A 26620-nucleotide genomic window follows, 5' to 3' on the forward strand; every position below is an offset into this window, starting at 1 on the left:
TATACTGTTTCAGGTGGACTGTAGCTATCAGCTTTAAAATAGGAACACAAGTAGAAGTAATTCATAACTTCAGATAAATACATAGAACAGCTGATTTTTTCCCCCTTTTATCATCTTTCTACTTTCTCTTTGGTTTCCCTTTTTCTTTCTTTGGTCTTTCTGTACACTTTAGAGTTCGTGGTGTAAAATATGTCCGGTCAAAGGCTTCTTTCCACTTGTGGCTTGCAAACACATTTAATTGCGAGTGCCATATGATTAGCCTTAGTTGTAAATGGCAAAGAGAAGAACACTGGACCATCGTTAGCTGCATTTTCTGTTGTAAAGGTGCAGTTGGTGAATTTTTCCACCACAATCAGGCAGCCAAAGCCATTTTATACAGAAATTGTTATTACTATGCCCTTTTAGCCATTACGCTGTCATGCAGAGGTCAAGGCTGTTTTTCTGAAGCTGTTGATTAGTTCTACCAGAAGAAGTGTAACAAACTACTGTTTCATGAACACTTTCCTTTTTTTAGTCTTATTATAATTGATGATGGTATGGTTAGTAAGTAAAATGATGTAAAAAAATGTGTAGAAGTAAAAAAATGATGATTACCATGTTGGCTAGTTTGAATTGGAACAGCAAAAGTCTACCTTTGTCTATTACTTTTTATCGCTTACATGCTCGGAACTTCAAGGGAGGGAAAAAACAAATGTAAATGGACTGTAGTTATATAGCGCTTTTCTTTTTCTAAACTACTCAAAACGCTTTTACATAGCACAGGAACCATTCACCATTCACACACTGTGGCCGAGGCTGCCATACAAAATGCCACCTGCTCATCAGATAAACACTCACACACATTTACACTCCAATGCTCAGCATCAGGGGCAACTCAGGGTTCAGGGTCTTGACCAAGGACAAGAACCGCTCTACCACTGAGCCACAGCCGCCCCATCAGATATGAAGTAAATTTACTGTTCAGACATCACTGTATTTCAAAGTAATAAAGTACACAGTGTATTTTTAATATCTCAGCAAAGATGTGTCATCAGTTTCAAACTACCAAAGTGAACTGAAAGGACTTAAGAGCTGCAATGTATAAGTAGAACATTTAGATTGTGCGAAAAAAAACAGCCTCTTTCCTCCGTTCTTGAAGAGTAATAATGAGGGCTAGGCTGGCACCTAGATCCGCTTCTAGCAGACAGCCTAGGGGAGGTTCACACTAATCAGCCTGGTGTAAAGGTATTAGCCCTGCCTGTCTGCTTGGACCGCCTCATTAAACACCTCACCTGATGGGTGCCACCAAACAGAACCTTACCTTAAGTCCCTCAACTTGGCCCGCTCCTTCTCTGTCTGTCTTCTCTGACTGGAGACATCGGCTTCCTGAGAATTATTCACATGCTTTCAAGTCCCAGGGAACTGGTGCCTACAATGGAAAAATACATTCTTCCAAAGTGTTCTTGTGTAGTGCTATATAGCTCACTTTTTTACAATTGTCTCTTGTTTTTAGATGCACCATTTCCATAAGTTCAAATATTGCCCAGGTTTTTTTTGTAGTGTCTAATGCCGGGTTCAGACTGCACAATATCAGCCCGAAATTTGGCCAAACCCGAAAGATGTAAGGCATCAGGAAAGAGAACAAGCCTCACAACGTCCCAACAAGAAGAGTTGCATGTCAGACATGTCCTCTCTGCAATTATGACAAATTCCACAACATGCTCCGTAGCGTTGACCAATAAGAGCACAGAGCACACTTCTGCTTATAACTGTAAAGATGTCGAAGCAAAAGAGGAATGATGTTGTTGGTGCTTCTTTGTGTACTTGTGAAACAGAAGAAAGGTCACAGTTGTTTTTTCTTTTACTTTTTTTCTGAACACAAGACAGCCAGTATCTCGCACAACCACTTTGGATGTATTGTTTGTTTACATTTACATAGTTCCTAGCACCGCCTTCTTAATGACATCATGCAGACCGTGAAAGGAGACTCCCCCCCACCCACCAAAAAAACCTGACCCTATAGGTTGTTTGTACAAGCAGCAATTACGGCTAGAGGATTGATACCCAAACCGAGTCCAACGGGACCCGTTGGCCCGGGCCAGGTTTGGACAGATATTTAGAAATTATGTTTGGGTTTGGGTCGGGCTTGGTCACATCAGCGTGATAAGGCAGTTGTTGTAAAACGATGCTGCAGTTCCTTTAAGAGAGCTCACGTGTGGGTCTGTGTGTGTGGAAAGTGGGCAGAAGAGAAATAGTGAAAGAGGAAGCTGATGTGTGGTAGATGCGACCGGAGCAGAGTTGGTGTAATAAGTTTACGTTACGAAAATAAACCCCAGACTGAAAGCCAAGTTCATTAATTTGCTCACCAGAATCAGGATTTTAACCACAATGTTATACATTTTTTTACATCGGCCCTGGAGGCCCTCTTATTACAACCCATATTGACGTTGTATCTTAGGCAGCGCCCTCTACTGGCCGTACTAATGACAGGAGCAAAGCAGCGAGTCATGTAACGTGGTATTTAGACCCAAGAAGTTGGTCAGTCAAACAAAGGACTTTCATCCTGGAGACTGGTGTTCTTCTCCTGTTTAAAATCTTGTTAGAAATAAAAGTAATCAGTGATGTATTTGAACTTTTTCGACCAACCTGTTTATTGGACAGACAAACGCTATTGAGTTATTACATCATTTTTTTCTTAGAGATTCTGCTGACATCCAAATATCGGTATAGATTTCCTTTACATTCCTGTCCCTCTCCTTGTTTGCATGCCACCTTCATTTCTACCTTCACCCCCCACAAATATCTCCTGCCAACAAGTACCCGAGTGAGGGCACTTCCAACATATATGTGTATGGTTAAGAGATTCATGCCCACACTCCTTCCAACATGCACTCAGTTGACTGGGGTCTATTTTGGAACTAATGTCAGGGGTTCTAAATAATCTGTTTATTGTTTTCCACTGGAACTCTCTCCAGAAGTTTGCATTAGTGGCTTTATGAGTTTCTGAAGAGATATTAATAGATCATAAATCAAGTCTTTGCCGATTTCATGTTCAAGGGAAATTTTTATTTCATACAACCTGTTAATTGTTTTTGTAGTTTTGTCTTTCATTCCTATTAGTAATAACATTATACTCAGTGAGATAATTGCAGAGATCTGGAAACTCAGTGAAATTGCAGACAGGGTGAGAAGTCAGATGAGACAAGTTTAAAATTGGAAATCTTCATTAATCAAACTTAGTTGAAATAAAACAATTAAAGAACTGTTATTGTATCCAAACTGTCTGTTTGGTAAACATTCCCCACAGTTTACAGACCAACTTCCTGTACCTACTGTACCAAGTGAACAATGTTTTCCGGTGAAATAAGGGATTATGAAAGACATTTTGAGTGTGAGCCCTTTCAATTTAACCTAGAAACTAAGTGGTTTATATAACTGTTGGCGTGTCTACAACCTGTCTGATTGTTGACTGCTCATTGCTTGCCATGAAGTAGTACAATGTTATCATAACCTTTGTACCTTCATTACCTTTTCTGTTGTAGTTATGGAAAGCTACATGTAAGGCAAAATCTTCAGGCCATTGAAAAGTGCGTCAATCTTTATGATTAAAGGCTTTACTGTAAATATGGTGGAATAGAGCAAACACAATGACAGACATACTACTGTACAAGAGCAACAAAGACGGAACTTTCAACCTGTTACAAAATGGTACAATTTAAGGGGAACAAGAATAAATGCAATCATTGCCCCTCCATATGGCTGTTTTGGGGAGCTGAGTATTTGCTTTAACCGCACCGTGGATCAGGAGTCAAGTGGCTGGATTCATTTGTTTGAGTGCAGAGGGAGGGCTCAGAGTTGGCAGTGCCAGAGAGAGAGGAGGAGGGGGAATGAGTGTTAGAGGATAAAGAGAATGGCAAGCCGTAGGACGTGAGAAGTAGATAAGCCTAAAGAGACAAGAGATAGACAGACAGAAAGAGAGCAGGGGCAACCACAGGTAGCGAGAGGACAAGAGAGAGGGAAAGAGAGGCTTCAATTCCCAGCGCTCAGACAGGCACTCTTCCCCTGAGACTTCTTATCTACAGGGGGCATTTTTGACTTGATAATCCTGCTTCTTGTCACCACCCTACCCCCCCAGCCCTACCCCACACACACACATGCTGCCACCTCTGCATCCCTGCCCTAGGCCCAGGGGAATGAAGAGCTACCTGTCACTGTGCCTATACCTCCAGGCAGCTTGTGGAGCAGGGTGCTGAGGGTTGGGGGTTGTCACTGTGCCCAACTAAGAAGTCACCTTTTCGGGATATGAATCTCAATAAGGTGGGGATGAGGGTGGGTGGGGGGCTAGTGGAGGTGGGAGCAGATGCATGCCTCCGTGTGTGTGTGTGTGTGTGTGTGTGTGTGTGTGTGTGTGTGTGTGTGTGTGTGTGTGTGTGTGTGTGTGTGTGTGTTTGTGACAGATGGGGAGTTGCAGAGTGCTGACAGGCCCTCTATGCTTCCTGGGTGCCATTTTGGTAATTTATAACCATTGTTGCTTAAAGTGGCTTTTATCTTTACCACTCCAACAACAGTGATGCAGCTGACTCCAGTATAGACTGTGTCTCAAATTATTTGTGTATTTATGCTCTCACTGTTTTGTGCGTTTTTGAGATGGTGTGTTTGTATTTGCTTTTTGGTAGAACACTGATGGTAGTGGTTAGTCTCACTCATAGAAATGAGAAGGTGTGCAAATAAACAAAGTAGCTGAAAATGTTATATTCTTTATGTCAAAATAGAACGTAGCGGCAAAAAAAAACATTTGTCTGTCTGTTGCTTATTGTATGGAGCTTAGTTTTAGCTTTGCTGCCGGCTGACTAGTAACATCTATTCATATTGAGAGGAGAGTCTAATTATTTGATATGAATGGTCAATTTCTTATCAGACAGGTCTCAGACTAAATTATGTCTGTGTTTGGCACTTGTCATCATAACAGAGCTGTACCTAATATTTGCTTGAAAACTCATACATAAGAGAGCAGTTTGCCAGATATCTGCAGTAGTTAACTTATTATAAAATATTTTTTTCAGTCAAAAGCTAACATAGGCACTGGCTGGCTGTTAGCTCTCTTGACTTGTGAATAGTTAAGTGAACAGTTTATATGTGACATCTATGCAGGCAGATGGCAGCGCCGGGTTAGCACATGATTGTTGCTTGGAAATCGCAAATCCTACACCTAAGAGTCTTACACAAATTATCTTATGTTATAAATTGCAGCTTGCAAAGAGAGAGCCTGTAGTACTAGACACTCATAGAGTCATTCATTTATATTGAGCAAAATTACAACATCCATCTCAAACCGTGCAAATCTAGGATATGTAGAAACTGGAGTGTTTTTTCAGTCAGCCAAGGGAATCGGATTCCGTTTGATCAGTGTCCTTTTAAGATGTTTTGTCTACAGCCTCAGTGTGATTAGATGGATTAAGTGCATGTAGTCAGGTGAGTTTGATGTTGTACATCATCTGATGCATTTGGACACATCAGCAATGTAACCTTAGGTCACAGAGTGTTTAGGCTCTTTTTAACATTAGACACACTCAGCCATGTCTCCAGGCTAGAATCGATCAGATTCCAGCTTGTATCCAAGTCTTATCTGTAGTCAACACATCACTCTTCGTTATTCATGGCCATCCTAAAACCTTTTATATAAACTCTGACTATATACTGTAAGTGGTAAATAAGGTAGATTTAAAAGACAAGTTCTGTTACTGACCTTTCTGTCTTTATGTTAGAAAAAATGGTAGTTCTTCACAGCAACATTAAAAAAAAAAAGTACATTTAAAATACTTTTTTACAGCTAGATGTACTGCACAGATGTGTCTCATTAACTCAAATTCAAGAAGACTAAAAGCCACATTTAGACCAGATTTAGCTCTGCGTGAAAGGACACTGCCCTGTCATTCATTTCAAAGCGGCCAGCCTGGTGATCCAGCAGGGGTGCCGGTGGAGGGGCCTGCTAAGATAAAGGGTTTTACAGCAAAAAAAGGTTGAACTATACTCAACATTTGTTGGACACAACATCCAGCAAGAAGCTGTGATGGCTGATTAAACACCTGCAAGCTCACATTCCTGGTAGATTACGTTGTGTAAAGGTGTTTTGTTGTCTGATAAGCCTTCAAACCCATGGATCTGTTATTCCAACTTGACTTTTGTGATTGTAACAACACGCCCCTACCATCGCAGCCCTTTGAGTTCCTTTAGTGTGAATGCTTCAAAACGACTGTACAATCATAGGGTTAGGGTTATGGTAGTCAGGATCTACAGAATTACATTTCCAGTATAAAGCCTGCCATCCCCTTGCCCCTTAGCTTCTGCTCTCTGTGTTGCCATCTCAAAATGGCAAGTTTTGAAGAAAACTTGGTCCTTAAAATGGGCAGGCCGGCTTGGTGAATGATTATGAAATGCACAAAGAATATGTTTACGGCATTGACTATCTAACTGGGAAATTTCGGGACCAATTGGTGGGATTGTTATGGACAAAGTACACACAGTGATACCAAGATAAGAGCAAATGTGTCCAGCTAATTTAAATAGCTCACGTTACTGTATTGTGTTGTCCATATCCTCAACGTTCCACTTTCGGAATTGCTCCGTGCGCATACACACAAACACAAGGCAGATGCAGGAAAAAATGGAGATGAGACGTACAGGATGACCTAAATTGAGGACAGCTACACTCCTTATTGTAAGTGCAAATCCAGTAAATACTTTATAAAGCCGTATTAGTGCCCCTGCCCAGGATAGGAAATTAACTAACCATGTAAAGATCAACAAGCCACTGAAGGAAATCTTTAAATTTGATTAATTCATTAAATTTTAATTTTCTGTCTTCAATCTATCAGCCATTCTCATGTTATACCAATATTTTAAGTATCCTGAGCCTTTTTGGTAAGGTTACTAGAAAAACTCAGCTAAGAGTAATTTTATTCTCCCCCAAAAAGTTTCTGTTTGATTTTTAAAGAATTATACCAACAACAAAAATCCGATTTTTTTTTTCAATTTTTACTGTCACTCACAACTTAATTGCAACAAAAATACAAAAGACATCAAATTCATCAATTTTTTACAATACCTGCAAAATCAGGCATTTTGGGCATCATGCGCAATTCAATTCCATTCTATTTTAATCTGTCTATGTTAGCATTTACCATGTGTGCAATATACAATAGATGTACGTTTACATGAATTATTATTTTTACTCTTGTTAGCATTGCGACGTAATACCATTTGGCTGTGTATTTGCTCTATAAATAGTATGAATGACAATAAAGTTAATCATGAGTCCACGTCACATGCAGTGTGTGGGAGAAGTATAGATAAACAAAGGCAAGAGAAGCAAACAAATGCCATAGCAAAGTGGATAGCTGCTGACTGCAGGTCGAGTAGTGTTGTGGAGGGCGTCGGTCTGAGGAACATTCGGAGAATCGAAACAAATGACGGCAGGTATGCCGGGTATGGTATACAAGAAGTTTATATATATATATATATATATATATATATATATATATATATATATATATATATATATATATATATATAGTAAGGAAAATAAGTGTTTGAACTGCTATTTTGCAAATTCTCCCACTTAGAAATCATGGAGGGGTCTGAAATTGTCATCGTAGGTGCATGTCCACTGTGCGAGACATAATCTAAAAACAAAATCCAGAAATCACAATGTATGATTTTTTTAACTATTTCTTTGTATGATACAGCTGCAAATAAGTATTTAAACACCTGAGAAAATCAATGTTAATATTTGGTACAGTAGCCTTTGTTTGCAATTCCAAAGGTCTAACGTTTCCTGTAGTTTTTCATCCGGTTTGCACACATTGCGGAAGGGATTTTGGCCAACTCCTCCACACAGATCTTCTCTAGATTAGTCAGGTTTCTGGGCTAATGCTGAGAAACAAGGAATTTGACCTCCCTCCAAAAAAAATTCTATTGGGTTTAGGTCTGGCTAGGAAACGTCAGAACCTTGATATGCTTCTTACAGAGCCACTCCTTGGTTATCCTGGCTGTGTGCTTTGGGTCATTGTCATGTTGGAAGACCCAGCCTCGACCATTCTTCAATGCTCTAACTGATGGAAGGAGGTTGTTCCCCTAAATCTCGTAATACATGGCCCCGGTCATCCTCTCCTTAATACAGTGCAATTGCCCTGTCCCATGTGCAGAAAAACACCCCCAAAGCATGATGGTACCACTCTCATGCTTCACAGTAGGGATGGTGTTTTTGGGATGGTACTCATCATTCTTCTTCCTCCAAACACGGTTAGTGAAATTATGACCAAAAAGTTCTATTTTGGTCTCATCTGACCACATGACTTTCCCCTATGACTCCTCTGGATCATCCAAATGGTCATTGGCAAACTTAAGACCGGCCTTGACATGTGCTGGTTAAACCAGGGGAACCTTCCGTGCCATGCATGATTTCAAACCATGACGTCTAGTTGGATTCTTACTGATTGCATGGGGTGGACAGGTGTCTTTATGCAGCTGAAGACCTTAAACAGGTGCATCTAATTTAGGATAATAAATGGAGTGGAGGTGGACATTTTGAAGGCAGACTAACAGGTCTTTGAGGGCCAGAATTCTAGCTGATAGACATGTGTTCAAATACTTATTTGCAGCTGTACCATACAAATAAATAGTTAAAAAATCATACATTGTGATTTCTGGATTTTGTTTTTTAGATTATGTCTCTCAAAGGGGACATGCACCTACGATGACAATTTTGGACCCCTCCTTGATTTCTAAGTGGAAGAACTTGCAAAATAGCAGGGTGTTCAAATACTTATTTTCCTCACTGCATATACATATATGTATATATAACAAACAGGATCAACTTAATGCCATGGCAGTGGCAATAAGCTTTAATTCTGTACTTCCTCTGATTACATTGTTTAAGTTCAGATTTATTTAAATGCAACTGTATAAACAAAATGCTGATGTTAAATGTTTGCAGAACAAATGTTCTGGCAGAACCTTCAAAATAAAATTGTGCTATACACTACTTTTGAATTCATTATTGGATTCTGTGTATAACAGGAAAATCATGCAATTAATTGCTATTAAAACTTTTAACTGTTGCCAGCCCTAATATGATATGTATATATGTGTGTGTGTATACATATACATATATATATATATATATATATATATATATATATATATACTGTATATATGTATGTATGTATGTATGTGTGTGTGTGTGTGTGTGTGTGAGTGATGGACTGATCTACTGACTGATAGACATTGCTACCCGTAGCCATGCTGAAAGCAGGGCTACAAATCTCACTCGACACAATTTTCATTCTTCACATCGGACCAACTTCACAAAGAGTCTTCCACATTGTGATACTGTCAAAATAATTCCAGTCGCATATTATGTCCTGTCCTGTTCTGACAGACAGACGTAATCAAATCCAATTATACCACTTCTCCCTTTGCTCCCTATTTGTACTCATCTTCCATTCTCCTCTCAAATTCCCTTCCTGCAACAAAACATTTGAATGACAATGGCATAGTCCTAACACCCGCAACAGGCACACCGCTCATGCTCTTCTCCTGTGCCTATCTCACCCTCTCTCCTTTCCACACGTTTTTCTTTCTGAAATCGATAGAAAGGAAAACAAAATGACAGGGTTTCATATCGCTGCTGTGATACCCCGAGACTTCACAGGGAAATGACTATTTCCACACACAAAAGGCTCCATTACTGCCAGGTGACCTCTTGTCATTGTCTTCCTTAACCCCTGAGTTAGACACCCCAGGATCGGCGCTTCAATGCACGTATTAGCTGTGTGTGTGTGTGTGTGTGTGTGTGTGTGTTTGTGATTGTGTATGTACCAGAGCCCCCAACGCCACGACAAGGAATCATTTATATCAACTTTTTTTCTCACTCTCTTTCTTCTGTCATTTTTGCAACGACTGCACAACTCACATTTTTAGCATTAAACATTTCAGCTTTAAAGTTCTCATATAATGCTAATTTTCAGGTTCATAATTGTATTTAGAGGTTGTACCGGAATAGGTTCATTTGGTATCATTTTCAGAATACATCATATCTTTGTTGTACTGCACATTGCCGCAGCTCCTCTTTTCACGCCATGTCTTGAGCTCTCTGTTTTAGCTACAGACTGAGACATCTCACTTCTGTACGTTCTTTATTGGGAGTCGCACATGCACAGCACAAAGTACTGCTAGCTTGTCGCCGAGCATGAGGGAGTGCCATGCTAGCAGCTAGGCAAACATTTTAACGTGTGTTACAAAGTGACGCACGTTTGTCACGGAATGAAAGGCTGGACTACATTAGAGCAGTTTGTGAACAGTGTTTTCTCTGGAAGATGGTAAGTCTCTTTGGGGTGGATTTTGGGCTTATTCACTTTGTAAACCTATAACATGCACCAAAAAATATATAACACAATAAAGGAAAGGGAAAAGCAGAATATGAGCACTTAAAAAAAAAACGCTGCCTGAGTGTGTTTACGTTAACATAGTATGTGTGCACAAGACTACAGACAGAATGATTTTTTGGCATGTGTGAGTATGTTTGAGTGGACACTGAGATTGGGTTGATGTACTGTAAGAAGTAGTGTTTCAGGTGGACCTTGTCGGGTTGATTTTGTGTCATATATCATCCTCCTCTGCCTTCTTCATCTCCACCTCTCCCCACATCTGTCTACCACCTCTCTCCCTCGTCCCTCCATTTTTTACTCCACTTCCTCTGCTTTTCCTCAATCATCCTACTGTTCCGCTAGTTCAAGTGGATTCATAATGTGCGTTAAGGGGTAGCTGATGTGTACTTCCCTTAATAAATGAAACACATCAGGGCTAAGGCAGCTACAGAGTTACCATGTGGAGACCATAACAACTATGAAGGTCTGCTAGGACTGCTTCTCTTTTAACAATAGACTGTAAAAGTAAGGTTTTCAGCCACCAGTTTTTAAATCCAGTGGACAATGTTTACGATTAGGACAACATGAAGCAAGTTTAAGAAAAACTCAGTGATTGTCTCCTTTTCAGTTACACACATCTACGTTAGTAAGTCTGTGGAAACAATCTCTACTGGGTCTGTCCCTGAGAAGACACTAAAATTAAACCTACATTAGCCGTTTTTCTTCCCATCTCATTAAAGCTTGATTTCAACACACACGAATATGCAGAAAGCGGGTGCGTCTGATCCCTGATCAGTTCACTCACTTAAGGCATGGATCTGTGTAGGTGATGGAGCAGTGGGAGCAAGAGCTTCTGTCCTACTTGCAGTCCATAAATATAATCCAACCATACATACAGTTATAGATAATTATTAGCTAGCTAGCATCACTGTCATTGTTGTATCCATCAATGTAAACTACTGAAGTGTTTAAAGTTAAATCAAAACCTATATGCTGCAGATTATCTACAGTGCGTCTGCCATCAAGTATTAACTTAGTGTTTCTTTGAATCCCCTGAACTACTTCCTTTTTCTCCCTCCTTTTGTTCTCACTTGCTTTTACTCTTGTTTCCACTTGCTGCTTTATCCTTCTCCATCATACTCACAATGTTGTCCACCTTACTTATCCTTCTTTACCACCTACACCTACTTGTGCTTTTTCTTAATATATCAAGTGCTTTAAGGCTGGTTAATGATTAAACCTGTGTAGCCTTCTAGATACACTTAGTCTTGACTGTAATTGTAATTGATGTCTTCAATGCTACATACTACTTCTCATTTGCAAAAATGAAGATGATAAACACGAGCAGCCTTAAAGTGTGCAGTTTTGGAAATGATACAAACTTTCTCCTGACATATGGGGTGGAAAAAGAGGAATAATGATTTTAGGATGATATTTGTGAAAGAAGGCACCCGGCTCTCGCTCAGAGCATATTCATTCATTTACTATAACCATGGGGCGACCGAATGACTCAGAACAGGAGCGTCGCTGCTAAGTGGAACAGAGAAGTAGAGCAGCTGGGCGAAATTTACCTGCCACTTACAATGTGGATCAGAAATTGCACTCACACCAGCAGCCCCTGTCTGACAGTGGTTGAAAAAAAAATTAGGGGAAACAGGAGAACAGAGTGTGCTGTGGCCATACAAATCACAGACATTAAATTGAATGGAGGGCAGTGATGGAAATGGGAAATTGTCGCATTCTTTGAGACCTGCTGTGTTTGATAGACAAGGTTTCATGCTCCACTGAAGATGAAGCAATTGGTGTAACACACTGATTTATAGCTGCTGTAAGACTGACAGAAACCCAAAAAGTAACGAACTCCGGTGGTCTTTAATGGCCACAGTAAACTATTTTATTCTTTATAATTAAGGAAACATTAAGTCGTATCCTTTTTTTTATCAGAATATATACAGAGGAAAGATTTTGTGTGTCTCAAAATAGCCAGAATTAGTTTTGAGGGAAATTGAATTTCCACCTGAATTACATTTCAGAGGCACATGTTTCTTATATAAAGAAAAGTGCTGTGGTTTTGTACCACACCCAAGGTGTATGTGCTGTATAGGCATAAAATCGCAAGCCTTTGACACCAGATTTGAGGATTTGTATCCTGATTCCTGTGTGAAGTTAGGTTTCTTTTTTAAGATTTAAATATTATTTTATGTGCTTTTATTGCCTTTATAATAGCTTGAGATTGATAGGAAAGGGGGTAGAGAGAGATTCAAATCTGAGCGCTGCCCAGAACTCTGTACCAGGTGAGCTAGAGGTCGCCCCGTGTTTTAAAACACTTAAGGTTAGGGAAAGTTTGTAGTTTTGATTAGATACTAATACAGTAAACACTCCATGCTATAAGTCACTCTTTGACTTTTTCAATATTTAACCAAGACTGTGAGCTTTTCCCTAACCTTAAGGATGAGGATTTTGTATTGAACAAGTGGCTATTGTTAGCCTGGCTCCCCCATCTCACGTACTTCGTCTCAATTTTCATTTTCCTTCAGTACTACGTCTGGGTTTGCAGAATATTCTTGGATGTTATCCAGTCAAATCTTTACCGGTCCAATCAGCGAGCAGAGGGAGTGGCTGAGAACGATGACGTTGTGCACTTGAGTTGTAATTTTGTAACGGCGGTGGACAAAGATGCGAGCAAAGCCATTTGGTCCGTTGTGGCAATGCTGCAGAACATCCAGAAGTTAAAGCCCTAGCCAAGAACAAACTTTGCTGAGTTTTGCTTGCTGCCAAGATGTTGTGGCCCTCCTCCTTACCAGGTTTGGGAAAAGTTAGATTTTCCAGCTCGCTCTGATAGTGGTGAAGGGGTGGCTAAGGCGAACGCTAGCAGTTATGGCAAATCCAGAGTGACTCTGGGCAGATCGAATAGTTTTAAACTTCAACAGAGTATCCGCCTTTGAGGAAGTTAACACTTGTCAATGGAGAGTGGCCAGCCTCTCTGTACAAATGAAATGTATGAGAGTCTGGTTGGACCAGGCTAGGATATTGTAGGATAAACAAATGAAATATGTTGCCAGTGACTGCTTGTAGATGTGTTCAGAATGCTCGGGTATATTTCTGAAATTAGTTAACCCTGGTAGTTAAGGCTTTCCCGGTTTCTTGCCAGATTATGTAAATGATTACATTTGCCAAACAATACATTCAGCAAGATGGTTGAATACTTGACATTTTGCTTCGACAGGTGTGTTATTATCTGCTCTTCTTAGTTTAGAATTTTAATCATCCAGCAAATGGCAGACTTACTGTACATCATACTGCAATTATCAGAATCCATTCCAGAACTTTTTTTTATCTTGTTGCCACACTCCATTCCCTCCATTTTACCAAAGTTCCCAGTGATAAAGTATTTTTACAGTGGCATTAAAGTTTGCCTCTGCATGCAATTACTCTTTCCCTCGCAGGGAGGCAGTGCTGTGTTATTCTCATACTGATGAGAGCCGCATACAGTCAGCAAAAAGCCTGCATTTCAAAGAGTGATAACAGATTGCTAATATACAGTACATAAAGTCTCACATAACAGCAAAGCAGCTTTTTTACACAGACACTCCTCTCCATCTGTGACAGGTTCTCACAGAACAGTTCCATCAACATAATGTGCACTTTGGCCAGCAGTTCAAGGAACTGGCCTGGTTAATGTGAGACTAGAAACATGGAGACATGCCACAGGTGAGCTAAAATGTCTGATGTCTGAAAGAGGAAGCGTTGGGATATCTATGTTTGATCTGCAGACTTTTGTCTTTGGGTTTAGGGCCAAATTCTTCTTGAAAGTGAGACAGTAAAAACTACTTAAGAAAAAGATAAAAGATAATATAGTGTACTGAATACACACTATGTGCATGATAAATATTTGGATATGACACAGACATAAAGACGGATGAAAATACCATAAGTCAGACAGGTAGATAAAGGGGAATTGGAAAAAACAAATAGACAGTTAGCTGGTCAGTAAGTCATTTAGACAGACAGTTATCAAGAAGGGACACACTTCATCACACAGAGACAGAAAGTCGAGAGAGACATTCCGCTACTATTGAAGAGACATCCGCCAGTCACTCAGTCAGACACGTATGACTGATTGACAGCATTATATAACGCTACATGGGCAGACACATTAACAATCCAGCATACAGACATGCTGATCTCCACACAGATAAACTCGCAAGACAGGCGAGCAAACGCTGTGCATCCCAGATCAGTTTATTTTAAAGCTCCACAATCAGGCAGGCAGCAGCTGGGACTGGCCGTCAGGGAGAGATGTGGGGCCATGCTGCCCCAATATATCCATGCAACATTAATATTTCAAAACTGTTTTTCTGGGAATTTATAGTCTGGCTATCATGTGCTGTTGGCCTCCATCGCACACAGTCATGTAAATGAAGCAGTAAGGGTTCATGTCTTTGTTTGAAATAAGGATTGTTCTCCATTTGTTGGTGGATTTTAGAGTTTAAACTGCCACAAAGAAAGTCACAAGTTACTGTTGTTGGTGTAGAGACATGGCCTACTATTGAATCCCAAAGCTGGTATCTGTGGTGTCTTTATATAAATATACAGAAAATGAAATGTAAACTTCAAATAAAATGTTATGAGAGTTGGTTTAAAATAGGATGCATATAGATACATGAAGTTTAAAACGCTCATATGGTGTTAGGGTCAAATTTGACCTGTTTTCAAGTTCAGACATGTTGGAACAAGGCTTCATGATATCCTCATAAACAGCTATTCTAACAGTGGTTAAAAATAAGATAGGATAAGATAAGACTGACTTTATTAATCCCACACTGGGGAAATTCCTGTGCTACAGCAGCCCAAAAGAAAAATGCACAAACATCAGAATAACATAAATACACATCAAGGTAAAGGTACAATATGTTACATTTCTGCATGAAAACATTTATACATTTTGTCGAGTTGTGTACTTACACTATTACAAGTGTTTCCGACAATTTTCAAACCCAGAGAAATCTCCAATTATATTTGAGACACGGGACGTTTCCTTTAGTCGCCCGTCAGTGGGGTCACTTAACCTTTGACCCCTCTGGTGCTCTATCTTCCGTCACAACAAAGGCACCAAGATGATACATTCAAGAGCAATGCCATCCGTAACATTATGTCTCCATTAGTGTTACTGGTGTCCAAATCTCCTCCCTGCCCAATTTCACCCCTCAACGCATTTAACTGTCTTTACAGCTAAATTAACCCCACAAAATGGGAGTTAGGCACCATAACGACTAGTTAAGATTACAAAAAGGGAAGGGCAGATGATCCCGGGAAGCTGGGAGTTTTTCTGCTGCTGCACAACATTGGCCATCGGAGCGTTCGAACATCTTCGCTACCTAACGATACAACAAACCTGGTTCGCCCCGGTGACATTGACGTGTGATAGTGTGGTTTTAGCTGGCTCATAAGCTAGCTGACTGGTCAGCTACCAATACAAATTGAATCCAAAAACTATTGAAAAATAATCATTGTTTTATGAGTATTTTGGGCTGAGTTACATCACAGGTCAATTTTGACCAGCTTACACAAACAATGTATGTAGCTTCCTAACACATTACGATAGTTTAAAAAATAGTGACATTTCCACAGAGATCAATGGGGCCAACCATCAGTAAAAACCCAAATAAATTCAATTTACTATGACAAACATGACTTGTTTAATGATCAATTATCAAACGTATAGTCGATCCATTAGTAGTTTAATTGATTGCTCGTTTCAGCTCTAGTAGAAAACAATGAATGAAAGTTATACACTAACTTCAAGGAGACTAAAACATAATCTCATCCTTTCAGATTAAGACGAGTATAGACGCCTCATCATCCAAGCATTGACAGGACAAAATATCATGCATGCAGTTTTGGTCAGTGTGGTTGCGAATAGACAAGAGATGCTGTGCGCCGTGACGCGCGCGTAGAAAGAGAGAGAGAGAGAGAGAGAGAAATCGAGAGAGGGGGGAAGAGGGAAAGAGAGAGAAGCAACCACTCAGTTTCCCAAAAACACAAGAAGCTCCGGCGATCTTCAATGAAATCCCCTTTTTGCTTCCGCTCTCCAAACTGACTTGGTCTCCGCGCAAACTTCCAGCAAACGTCCAGCATGAGCGGAAACGTCCACCATGGATGTGCCACATGAGGCGGACCAGACCCACTGAAGCCACCGCTCAAAGTTTGCCTGTAGAGACCCCCTGACTACACACACAACTTTACGCGTGTTTTTTTCTGCTTTCCTAATACTTTTCGCTTGTCTGTTGGGATTGCTTGGATTCCGCGGTGTTTCTTTTATATGTTCAGCCGCGGAGACGTGTAGTTTTTCGGGGAGGTCCGCGACAAGGAAGGTGACATGCAGGTTCTCGGTTGGACCATAGTTCTCCTGTGCCAGTGGATCCTACGGAAGGTGAGTTTACTATCATCCTGAGAGGGACAGAAAAAAAAAACTAAAACAAAAAAACTCTTTCATATCTCCAACCACAGAGATGGGGTGCTGCGTTTGGAGAGAAACACCTGCCTTCTCCTTTAGAGGGTCAGTTTCCTAGAAATCACTCCGCTAGGAAGAAAATGAAAATGATTCATGCATAATGTTTTTATAACGGTATCAGACGCAGCAGGACCGGGAGATTTTATAGTTTACTTATTTTCGGAATCTCCATAACATTTTTGTTATCTGGATCTTGATATGAAGTTGTTATATCTGCATGACAGCTGTTTAGACTACAAACGACCCGCAACAAGCGTATTTCTTCGTCTTACTTGTGTTTTGTTAGTTTGAATAAACAGGTGTGGGACTTTGCCCCGATCTTCAAACGCGCAGATTTCTGCTGTTTGAGCGTTTCCCCTTTACTCCCACTTAAGCAGCCCCACTTATCTATTTATCTATTTGCGCTGCCAGCAACTTCCTCTAATTTTTTTTCTTCAGAAGTTGAAACACGCCCGTGGCTTGTTTTATTATCTCATCATCGCTGTGGCAAATAGTGTGTACGCCTAGTTGGCTCTGATGCTGCTGAAGCTGCTAATTGTGTGTGGTTAAATGCGTTCGTGCGTGCGTGCGTGTATGTGTGCGCGCGCACACACTCATCTTTGGCTGTTTGCGCAATAGATTTTACTGATTGCTTTACACTGACAGTAATAATGTAGTTAGTTATTATATAATAACTATTATATATAATAACTATATACATATTAACATGTAACACAATACAACAGAGTACATTAGAAGGATGTTTGATACACACCATCTCTACTCAGCATGTCTTTGGCCTCGGCAAGAAAATGAAAGAGAATAAAAACATGACCTTTCACCATGACCCTCCTCTTTTTCCTCTTCTTCACCTCTGTCTCCTTAATTTTTCTCCTCCTTCCTGTTCCATTATGGATCATCTCCCCCACACTGATTTCCATTAAAAACCACTTGCCGTGTCTTCATATAAAGTTTCAAACATTAAATAAATGAGACTGTCAAACCTTATTGTGGTTTGACAAGACATTTTAATCTGCTATTTTCTTTTTTTACAAGGCCCTGATAATGTAGAACGAGTCTTAATTGCAGAGGAGCATCACTTGTTTAGTGTTAGACCTGTAAAGAGCTGGGGGGGGCGGATGAATGGGGAACCTTCACTGTTCCGGCGTGTTGAGTGTTGGATGTTTTTTTTAAACACCCTGTTGGCTGCTGGCAGATTGGGGCTAGGTTGTATTATGACAGGTAATAACACCTACGCTTTTTTTGGAGATTGAATGCAAATCATTTCTTCTGCAAAGTGCTGTGCCTCTAACGCATGCGAGTGGACGCCGGTTCAAGTATTAGGATCGACTTGGTATTAGATTATATCAGCCATACTTTTCAGTAATGTGCCATTTGAAATTGTGTTGGATCGTTGTTGTTGTTTTTTAGTTTTTTTTGAAAAGTCGGGAGGGATGAGAGTCTTGTTTGTTTTGTACGCTGTGTTGATGACAGGGATTCGGCTGACATAATATGACATGTTACATCCTTGGGAGAAGTAGTAGCTTGAGGAATTAATAAGTGAAGAGGTAAAGAAGGCAGTGAAGAAGTGAAGACAGGTGAAACATTTGGTACACAGAGAGGTGAGGACAGAGGAGTCAGAGAAAAAGAAATCAGCAGAGGTGAAGGAAGAAAAGGTAACATTAACCATCTCTTTAATTTAATTTAATGGTGTCTTTAAACAAGCCCCAGCCTTAGCGGCCATTTACAGTAACGTAGAGGTCTGTTTAAGAACAAGTGCATGCATTTGCAAGAAGAAGAGGAGACGTGTAGCTAAAGTGAGAGAGGACGAGAATCATCATGATACAGTCAAACTTTATCATTTATAATTATTTTTGACTGCATTAAAAGTTTGAACTTATTTTGGGGATTTTTTGGGGGGATGTGTTTTGGAAAATGAATTGTTTTAATAGGAACTTACTCCTATACTCTGATAGGAGTAAGTGTCACATTTTATGTGTGTGTGTATATATATATATATATATATATATATATATATATATATATATATATATATACAATTGTAAATCCTACATATGATGTCCAACTCTGAAATATTCACATTTTTTTCAACTCGTGCTTTGAAATAATATCTACAGTAACAGTACTACAAAAGAAGAAAAGATGTGTGAAAAGCTTCTTTGCTGTTTGTTGCCCCCAGTTGGAATAATAGCATTAGCTGGCATCTCAACCTGCCAGAATCCTCTTATCTCCCCCCATAAAACAACTAGCTACTGTACATACCCCAGGGATATTATAGCAACTGAGTCACTTTAATTTCATTATACTGTATATCCTACTTCTTTAGCAGTCACATATATTCTGCATAGCATTGCATTTTAGTCTCTGTCCCTCTAAAGTCTGCATTAGCGATATAACTGAGTGTGTTTCCATGCCTCGTGTTCGTGCCCCCATCTTATGCACTTATACTCACAACATTGCATGGGAGAATTGTTTTTTGAGCCGTAAAAACAGCAGGACATGTTGTTTTACCACCACGGATTAAATCAGGTGGTTGGTGGTTTTCCTTCCACTTGCTGTGTTTTTGTCAATCGATCTGTCTGTGTGTGGATCATCTGAACTGTCAAACGGCCCAGTTTCAACAAGAGCTAAGCACCACTGGTCTGTAATCTGTGCAAATGATATTTTCTATTCATGAACGATTAGACATGTAATCTGTTGAAACATGATGACTGAAGCAATCCCAATCACTGCTCTATCTATTGTCTCTAAAATTGTTCCCAGAGATCAAAGCATTCTTTAACTTTAAAAAATAAACGGCACAGATTCATCCAGTGTTTAATGGATTCTAACATGGTTTGCTTAAGGTTAAGCAATGATCCATTTTTATTTAATTTGTTGTCTCCGCTTTCAACAGCTCTGTGCCCCATTTCTGACAACCCATTAGTTTTAAAATGAGTTATCACTTGCTTGGTGCAGTGAACAGTTCCACCTCAGGCCTTATATTAGCCTTAAGGAGAGGGGGATTTAATTTAAATGTGTGAAGATGTCATATATTTTGGACTAATGTAAAAAAAAAACATTGTTATAAACGTGTGTATATACGGCTTTGCACAAGCATCTGTCACCACTATTCAGGTTGTGGAGCTCATTTAAGACTGTCAACCCAAACATAATTGCACTTTAGGTGATTAACCTAACATTTTTTTTTAATTTAAAGAAAAAGTTGAGTATGTACAATAATAACTGCATCATAATCCTACTACTATTATGCTATTTCCTCTTATAATAATGGAGACAAACAGCAGGCTCAAGAACAAATGCTATGGTGCCAAAATTCAATTACAAACAATGTGTGCACCCTGTGACTGACAGCTCGAGGATCCAAGAAAGGAGCATTATGTCTGAAATTATTGATAAGGTGATGGTATTATTTTTAAGGCACAAGGGAGGAGAAACCCAGAACATATTCACAGCTGCTGCTGCTGCTCTCTTAGCTGAACAGGTCAGTTGTGGGTATTTGTTTCTCTTAATTCATAGAAAAGGCCTTTAACAATTTTTAAATCAATCTCAGTAGTGATTTCAAAATGAATCCTCACCAGTAGTGTGGAAGTATTTGGATCATTTACTTAAAAGCAGCAGTGCACTGAAAAAAAAAATAAACTCCATCTGAAGTTTGACTCTGATTGGATTATTGTTACTTGATACATTAGTGTGTAAGTTGCATTTTACTGTCTTACTGTGGTTGGTTAAGATAACCAATAGGTACAATAGCAAATGTGTATCTATAACTGCATCAGTGCCTGAATTGGACCAAAAAAGCTGCCAGTACCCTAACTCAGCAATTGCATGACATGATAGTCGAGTATAGTCAACTAGTCAATGATTCGATCAAAGGAGCCTGAATCGACTATCAAGCTCAAAGTCATTGTCACAGTTTCTGTAAATGTGTTAAAGAAACAGGATCATTCCAATCAGACTAAATGGGGTTGCTAAATGTCTGATTTCACATATTGCTTGGTTTCTCCCAATAAATCATGACATAAAGCCTATTTTGGTATGAATATCAGTCTATTAACAATACCATTATTCATAATAGATAAATAAATTGAATGTAAGGCTTGTCATGTGGACAAAAATGACAGGTGCCAGTAATTTGCATCATATTTTGTAAACATACAGTATATTTTGTGTGTAAAACCTGAAACTGTTATGTTGTTGATAAAAAGCAAAACAAAAGTAAAAGTATAAATCAGCATGAAATGGAAATATCAAAGTAAAGTACCTCAAATGTGTACCACAGTAGTTTTTTTTAAAGTCCTGTTGTTTGTTTTATTTGTGTTGTTGCTGCAAGAAAGACAAGAAAGGAGTAGCATGGCTTACCGGATGTACAGTGTGGGTATAGTACAACGCCCACCATTCAGTGCATCTCTCACGCACCGGATGGCAGGCCACCACGTTTACTAAAGTCCAGCGCTTCTTCACATTTCAACGTCTCTAACCGGCTCTTTCCTTGCCAGTCTGAATCAGACCAGTTGTCACAGGTTAAAATGCAGAGGCAGAGCATACTTCCTTGGGAAGACAGGAAACAGCTGGAAAGAGGGGCTGTGGTGTTTCCACTGCCACACATGCAACTGGCTTTGGAATTAATTTGAGGGATGGATCCTTAAACGTCTTAACTGGCCTTTCTCCAGCCCCCATTCCACACTCCGTACTGTGGTCCCTACTAGGACTTGAACTATCTCTAGTTCCCAACCAGACTGCCTATGGACTGAGCTACTGCCAACCCAAAATATATACTGTATACATGGGAGCTTTTCCTTCTGAGATCATTTTGTCCTTTGTCTTTAAAAATTACAAAAACAAGGATAGCTGTAGGCTAATACTAAATATCGACCAATAATCTGCCAAGTTAAAGGTGGATTTACAATTTTTTGCATGTCAGAAAACTTTTTTGTGTGAAAAGTAATTTATTACTTGACACTTAAATTCATTTTGCATTATATATGTTGTCTGGATTAACGGAAGATGATTCTGGAAATCCCTTCACTTTGGGGAAAAAACAAGCTTTGAGCTAGCAAGCCACGCGCTGAAAGCTCCAGGTTTTGAGAATATTTGGATCGTGCAATAGGAAAGGCCTGGTTGGTTCTTTAGGTAAATTATTGTAAATATTTACCAAGAATATGTTTACGGCATTTACTGTGTATTGTCTCCTTTGAAAACAGTGGTGTGATGAAAGCAGAAGGAGAGAAGGATCAGCTGCATCATAAGGCCAAAACATATTGATGTGGTGAAGTTAGTTGTGCTCTGAATCCTGGTACCATCTCTTATTATGCAGGAAATACAGGATTCAGTTTAATTGTACAAACTAGCCTCCAGCTTTCATAAGAGTCTTGCTTTGATTTGGATTTACTTGGTTATCAAAAGCCAGATGGTGGGCTTTAACATAACTGCAAATACCATTGGCAATTGGTTAAAGCTTTTATTTTGGTGAGGAAAACATGAAAATCAGAGAAGCAGAAGCCGACAATTAGGAATAAAATTCCTCCTTGTGTCTCGTCTGGGCTCTTGTGGTCTTCCAGAAAGCTCAAGTTAATATAAAATGGTACAAAAATGTTTAACAGTTTATGGCATGATAACAGTGATCAAATACAACAAAACTTGTTTGCGTTTGTTACTTGTTTAGTGATTTACTGTCTTTACTGACTGAATTAAAAGTCTTTAAATTTGTGTTCTGTGTCATTTAGAAATCAGCTGAACCAAATTAGAGAATGAACAAATTAAAAATGCTTCATTCATGGTGCCTTTATCTAAAACTTGTGACATGTACAGTAACTAAGGGGATGGAAATGAACTGAAATTATGCTAAAAACAAATGGCTGCACAGATTGTGTTTGCATAGTTAGTAAACTCCTTTCTAGGTATACAAAGCCTAATCAACTATTGCAAAGTCAATGTTTTCCATTTTTTTTGGAAAACTTATGTGAAGGCTAATATTTTGAAGAGCTTGGTTGCGAATAAACTTACATTAAAGCGGGGAGGGAGTCTGTACCTTGTAGGTTTACTACTATATAAATCTGTAGGGTTGTTAATGTTTTCTTAAAACCCTTGACATAGAAAAGATCTGCCACACCCTCCAAATGTGTAAACAGCATTTTGGTCAACTCATTTGAACATTGGCAACAGCAGACAGTGGCGGAATAGTTGTAGATCCTTAACTTTAGTAAAAACAGTAATACAACAGTATAAAACACAAGTAAAAAGTCATGCATTCAAAATCTAAACTTAAGTTAATGTATATAAGCTTCATCAGCCAACTATTATTGTAGTGCAGAGAAGTAAGAGAATGATTGGTAATTCTGGCCATGTTCTTTCTTGTGTATTTCCTTTAATGCCATTAGGGCTGCTCTTTCCTGGTTTACCCATTTGTTGACCTGCTGCTACTGACGCGTTGGTTAATTGAATTTTTGTGATGGTGTTTAGTCTTGTCTGCTTTTTATGTAACTGGTTGACTGCAAAATTGAATTGCCTCTTTGGAATAAATGAAGCCGTTTGAATTGAATTGAATAAAGCAGCATATAAAGTAATGTGGAGTGCAAGTTTATCAAAATTGCACTTGACTACAGCACTTGATTAATTGTTTCTTTCCACAACTGCTAAAAGAGATGAAGAGCGTAAGATGGTGTAGTGCACTTCAAACATTTATATCTTAATTAAACAGTAATTTGCCCTAATTAGTGAATTGAAGTGGCAACTTCTTGCAAGTCTATGGCAAACATAATTCCCACTACTCTATTTTTGAATAAAGAACTACAAATATAATTGCTTGCCACTAAATGAGTGAAGTGGGCGCACACAAAGCTCAGTATAAGTATGAGGTTGGTCTGTTGGATTGTCCATCAGAATTAAAAACAACATAATTGAGTTACATAAATCGCTTTTTTGCATTATGGCAACGTGATAAAGAAAGTAATCTTTTTGATGTTTATGCATCTACCGTAAAATAAAGACCGGCAGTCAATTAAAAGCTGGGCCTCTGATAGTGGCCGGGGGCGTGGTGAACACGGACAACTAAAGGCAGGCCTCAAATTAAGGCCAAAAAATTAGTGTGGATAATCTCCTAAATGCCTTTCAAACAATGCACATTCAAGTTTATCGTAATGTACATGTCCTTCAATTTAATTTAACAAATTCAGAAATATATTCATGCTTTTTTCCACAGTTTTTTTCTGGATTACAGTACTCATGTAAAGTATTGTCCGGCCGGTCTTTTGGTCAGTGCGGCTGTATGTGTAACTAAGCCACTTGTAGTGTGTAGTACCGTACAGATGCCAACGGATGGCAGTAGCTACATTGGATGTAACACAGCTCTCATTTAGTGACACCAGAGAATGACGGACTTTTCATCAACAAAACAAAGAGTTTTAAAGTATGCAGAGAAAACTTGGGCAAGAAAGCTGCAAGACATTTCAACATTGACCCCAGGAGAATCCCAGACTAAAAACAAACAGAAGAACGAGCCGACGAGATTAGCCGAGCAGAGCACAGCTAGCTAGCTGGAGGTGGGAGGAAACAAGTTAGCCTGGAGCTAGAAACAAAGCTAGCTAGCTACCGTCTGTAACGTGAATCAGATACTAGTGTGCTGCAAAACAGCAACTACTGTATGCACTTATCGTAATTTACCAGCAATACTGTATTACCTATACTTGAAATAAATACCTGGTACGTTTACAGGCTTCAAACTGGCACAGTGGTGGTGTTTGATTATTTCTGACCCAAATTTCTCTGTCGCCCTTCCGGCTGTTGTTGTATGGTGATAATTTTGTAAATGTATATATTTAAAACAATTAAACTTATCAAACAGATGGAATTAGAAATACAGGCTTGTAAATTCTAAAAATGGTTCTGTTCCTTAATTCATTCGAACCCAGTGGAAACAAACAGTAAGAGGATAAGTGTTCCAACTGCACAGCACAAGCTTTATCTTAATTCAAGAAAACCTTAGAAGTGACGATAGATGTAGGTAAAAATGGTCCTCACAAGTTTACAAACCTATAACCAATCCAATATGTTGTCCGTTTGACAGCCGTATATTTCTCCCTATCAGGGGTGAATATATTTCAAGAGGGCTGACCTTAAAGTTGTGATGTTGTTATAGACCAGACACACAGTTTTGACATTTGAAAGATCGACTTAACAAAGCTCAAGTTATCAAAGCTTAACTTCAGAAAGCTCAACTTAACAAAGCTCAACTTATCAAAGCTTAACTTCAGAAAGCTCGACTTAACAAAGCTTGACTCAACAAATCTTTACTTAATAACATAAAATATGCTTGACAAGTTGTAGAAAAAATTTGCTCTTGAGCGTAAGTGAAAACATGGCCAGACAGAGAAAGAAGCTGAACCAGGTCAGGTTTTTTCACTGCCAGGATAATGTGGAAATAAGGCCTGTGGACAGCTGCTGCCTCAACCATGGTTGGTCTCGCATCTCATGGCAGCAGCCACCGCCCAGCCTTCAACATTGCTCTCTATGATACTTCTTTAGCGTTAAGCTTAGCGCAGCGCCATTGCAACAATAAGCAGCACGGGCTTGGCCAAATCAACCTCCCCAACTCCACCCTCTTGTCGAAAATCGTCACGTAACAATTTAAATAAAACCAAGGTAAAACTCAAGGCTTCAAAACAGCAGCTCCCAAAACAATGGTACTACTACGTACGTACTACTACTCACGTTTTGATAATTTTTCGACTTCTGTTTCTTCTATATCCTCTGTTTGCTCTCTCCCTCTTTTTGTCTCTCCTCTCTACCCATGTAAAGGGAAGGAGGATGAGGGCAGAGCGGGCAAAGCACATATGGAGGTTCAGGTCAAGATAACCAAACCTGATCTGTCTTGAACTGAGCTCTACCCATTCCGCAGAACACACACTCGCATAGCATTTTAATGCATCCTTGTCTGCCTCAATGGATGGGCTACTATTATTACTATAGTACTGAGTATGACTCACCAACCCTTATGGAGGGACTGTGGAAAATTGCTTCCTGAGAGGAGTTGTGGGGGGCGAAAAAAGGGAATGCACAAGGAGACGATAACGCCTGAAAAGGAATCAATTTGAAAATATTACTTATAATCTGTTTGCCGAAAATATATGTGGGACAGACGTGCATGTATAGAATGGAGCTGTGATAAAATGAATAATTCCAAAGCACAGGCATAAACACATATACAACCAAGAGGTAAAATTCAGAAATGCAGGGTACACAAGTCTGATTGTTCATGTTGTCATGACCAAGGTGTGATAGACAAAGAGCTTATCTATTACACAGAAATTACCGCTGAAGTACTACGGCCATGATGGTAGACAGCAGAAAATGAACACTTAGCTGCAGACGATGAAGGGACAGCTGGGTGTGTCATGGCCCTGTAACTCTGTCTGCTAAGAGGGCACACATCCATCACTGCAATGTGTCCTCCTGAACGGAGGGCAGGGTTGCCAAAACGTAAAGGGGACATATCATAAAAACTCTTTCAGTGCTTGTGCGCATACATTTGTGTTTCTGGAGTGCCGTTCAACTAAGCGGCAACCTTCGGTGCTTAAATATGCAGAAGTGCCAAAGAAGTGCAATTCATGCTCATTACAGCAGAGCCCATTGAAAATGTTCCTGTCTGGAACGGGTTCTTACTTGGCCTGTGGTATTGCTGCTTGTAGAATTCATCAAAACC

At 39.5% G+C, this 26620-nt stretch overlaps 1 protein-coding gene across 1 annotated transcript in view; it reads left to right on the top strand.

Annotated features, from left to right (window-relative positions):
* The first annotated feature begins 16268 nt into the window (after nt 1-16268).
* LOC117943902 (neurexophilin-2) overlaps nt 16269-26620 on the top strand; it is a 45342-nt gene continuing 34990 nt past the window's right edge. Inside the window, exon 1 of the mRNA XM_034870332.1 lies at nt 16269-16839. Coding sequence (XP_034726223.1) covers nt 16786-16839 — 54 coding nt within the window. The 5' untranslated portion in view covers nt 16269-16785. The remainder of the gene's footprint in view (nt 16840-26620) is intronic.

The sequence above is a fragment of the Etheostoma cragini genome, chromosome 4, assembly GCF_013103735.1.
Source record: "Etheostoma cragini isolate CJK2018 chromosome 4, CSU_Ecrag_1.0, whole genome shotgun sequence".
NCBI lineage: Eukaryota > Metazoa > Chordata > Actinopteri > Perciformes > Percidae > Etheostoma > Etheostoma cragini.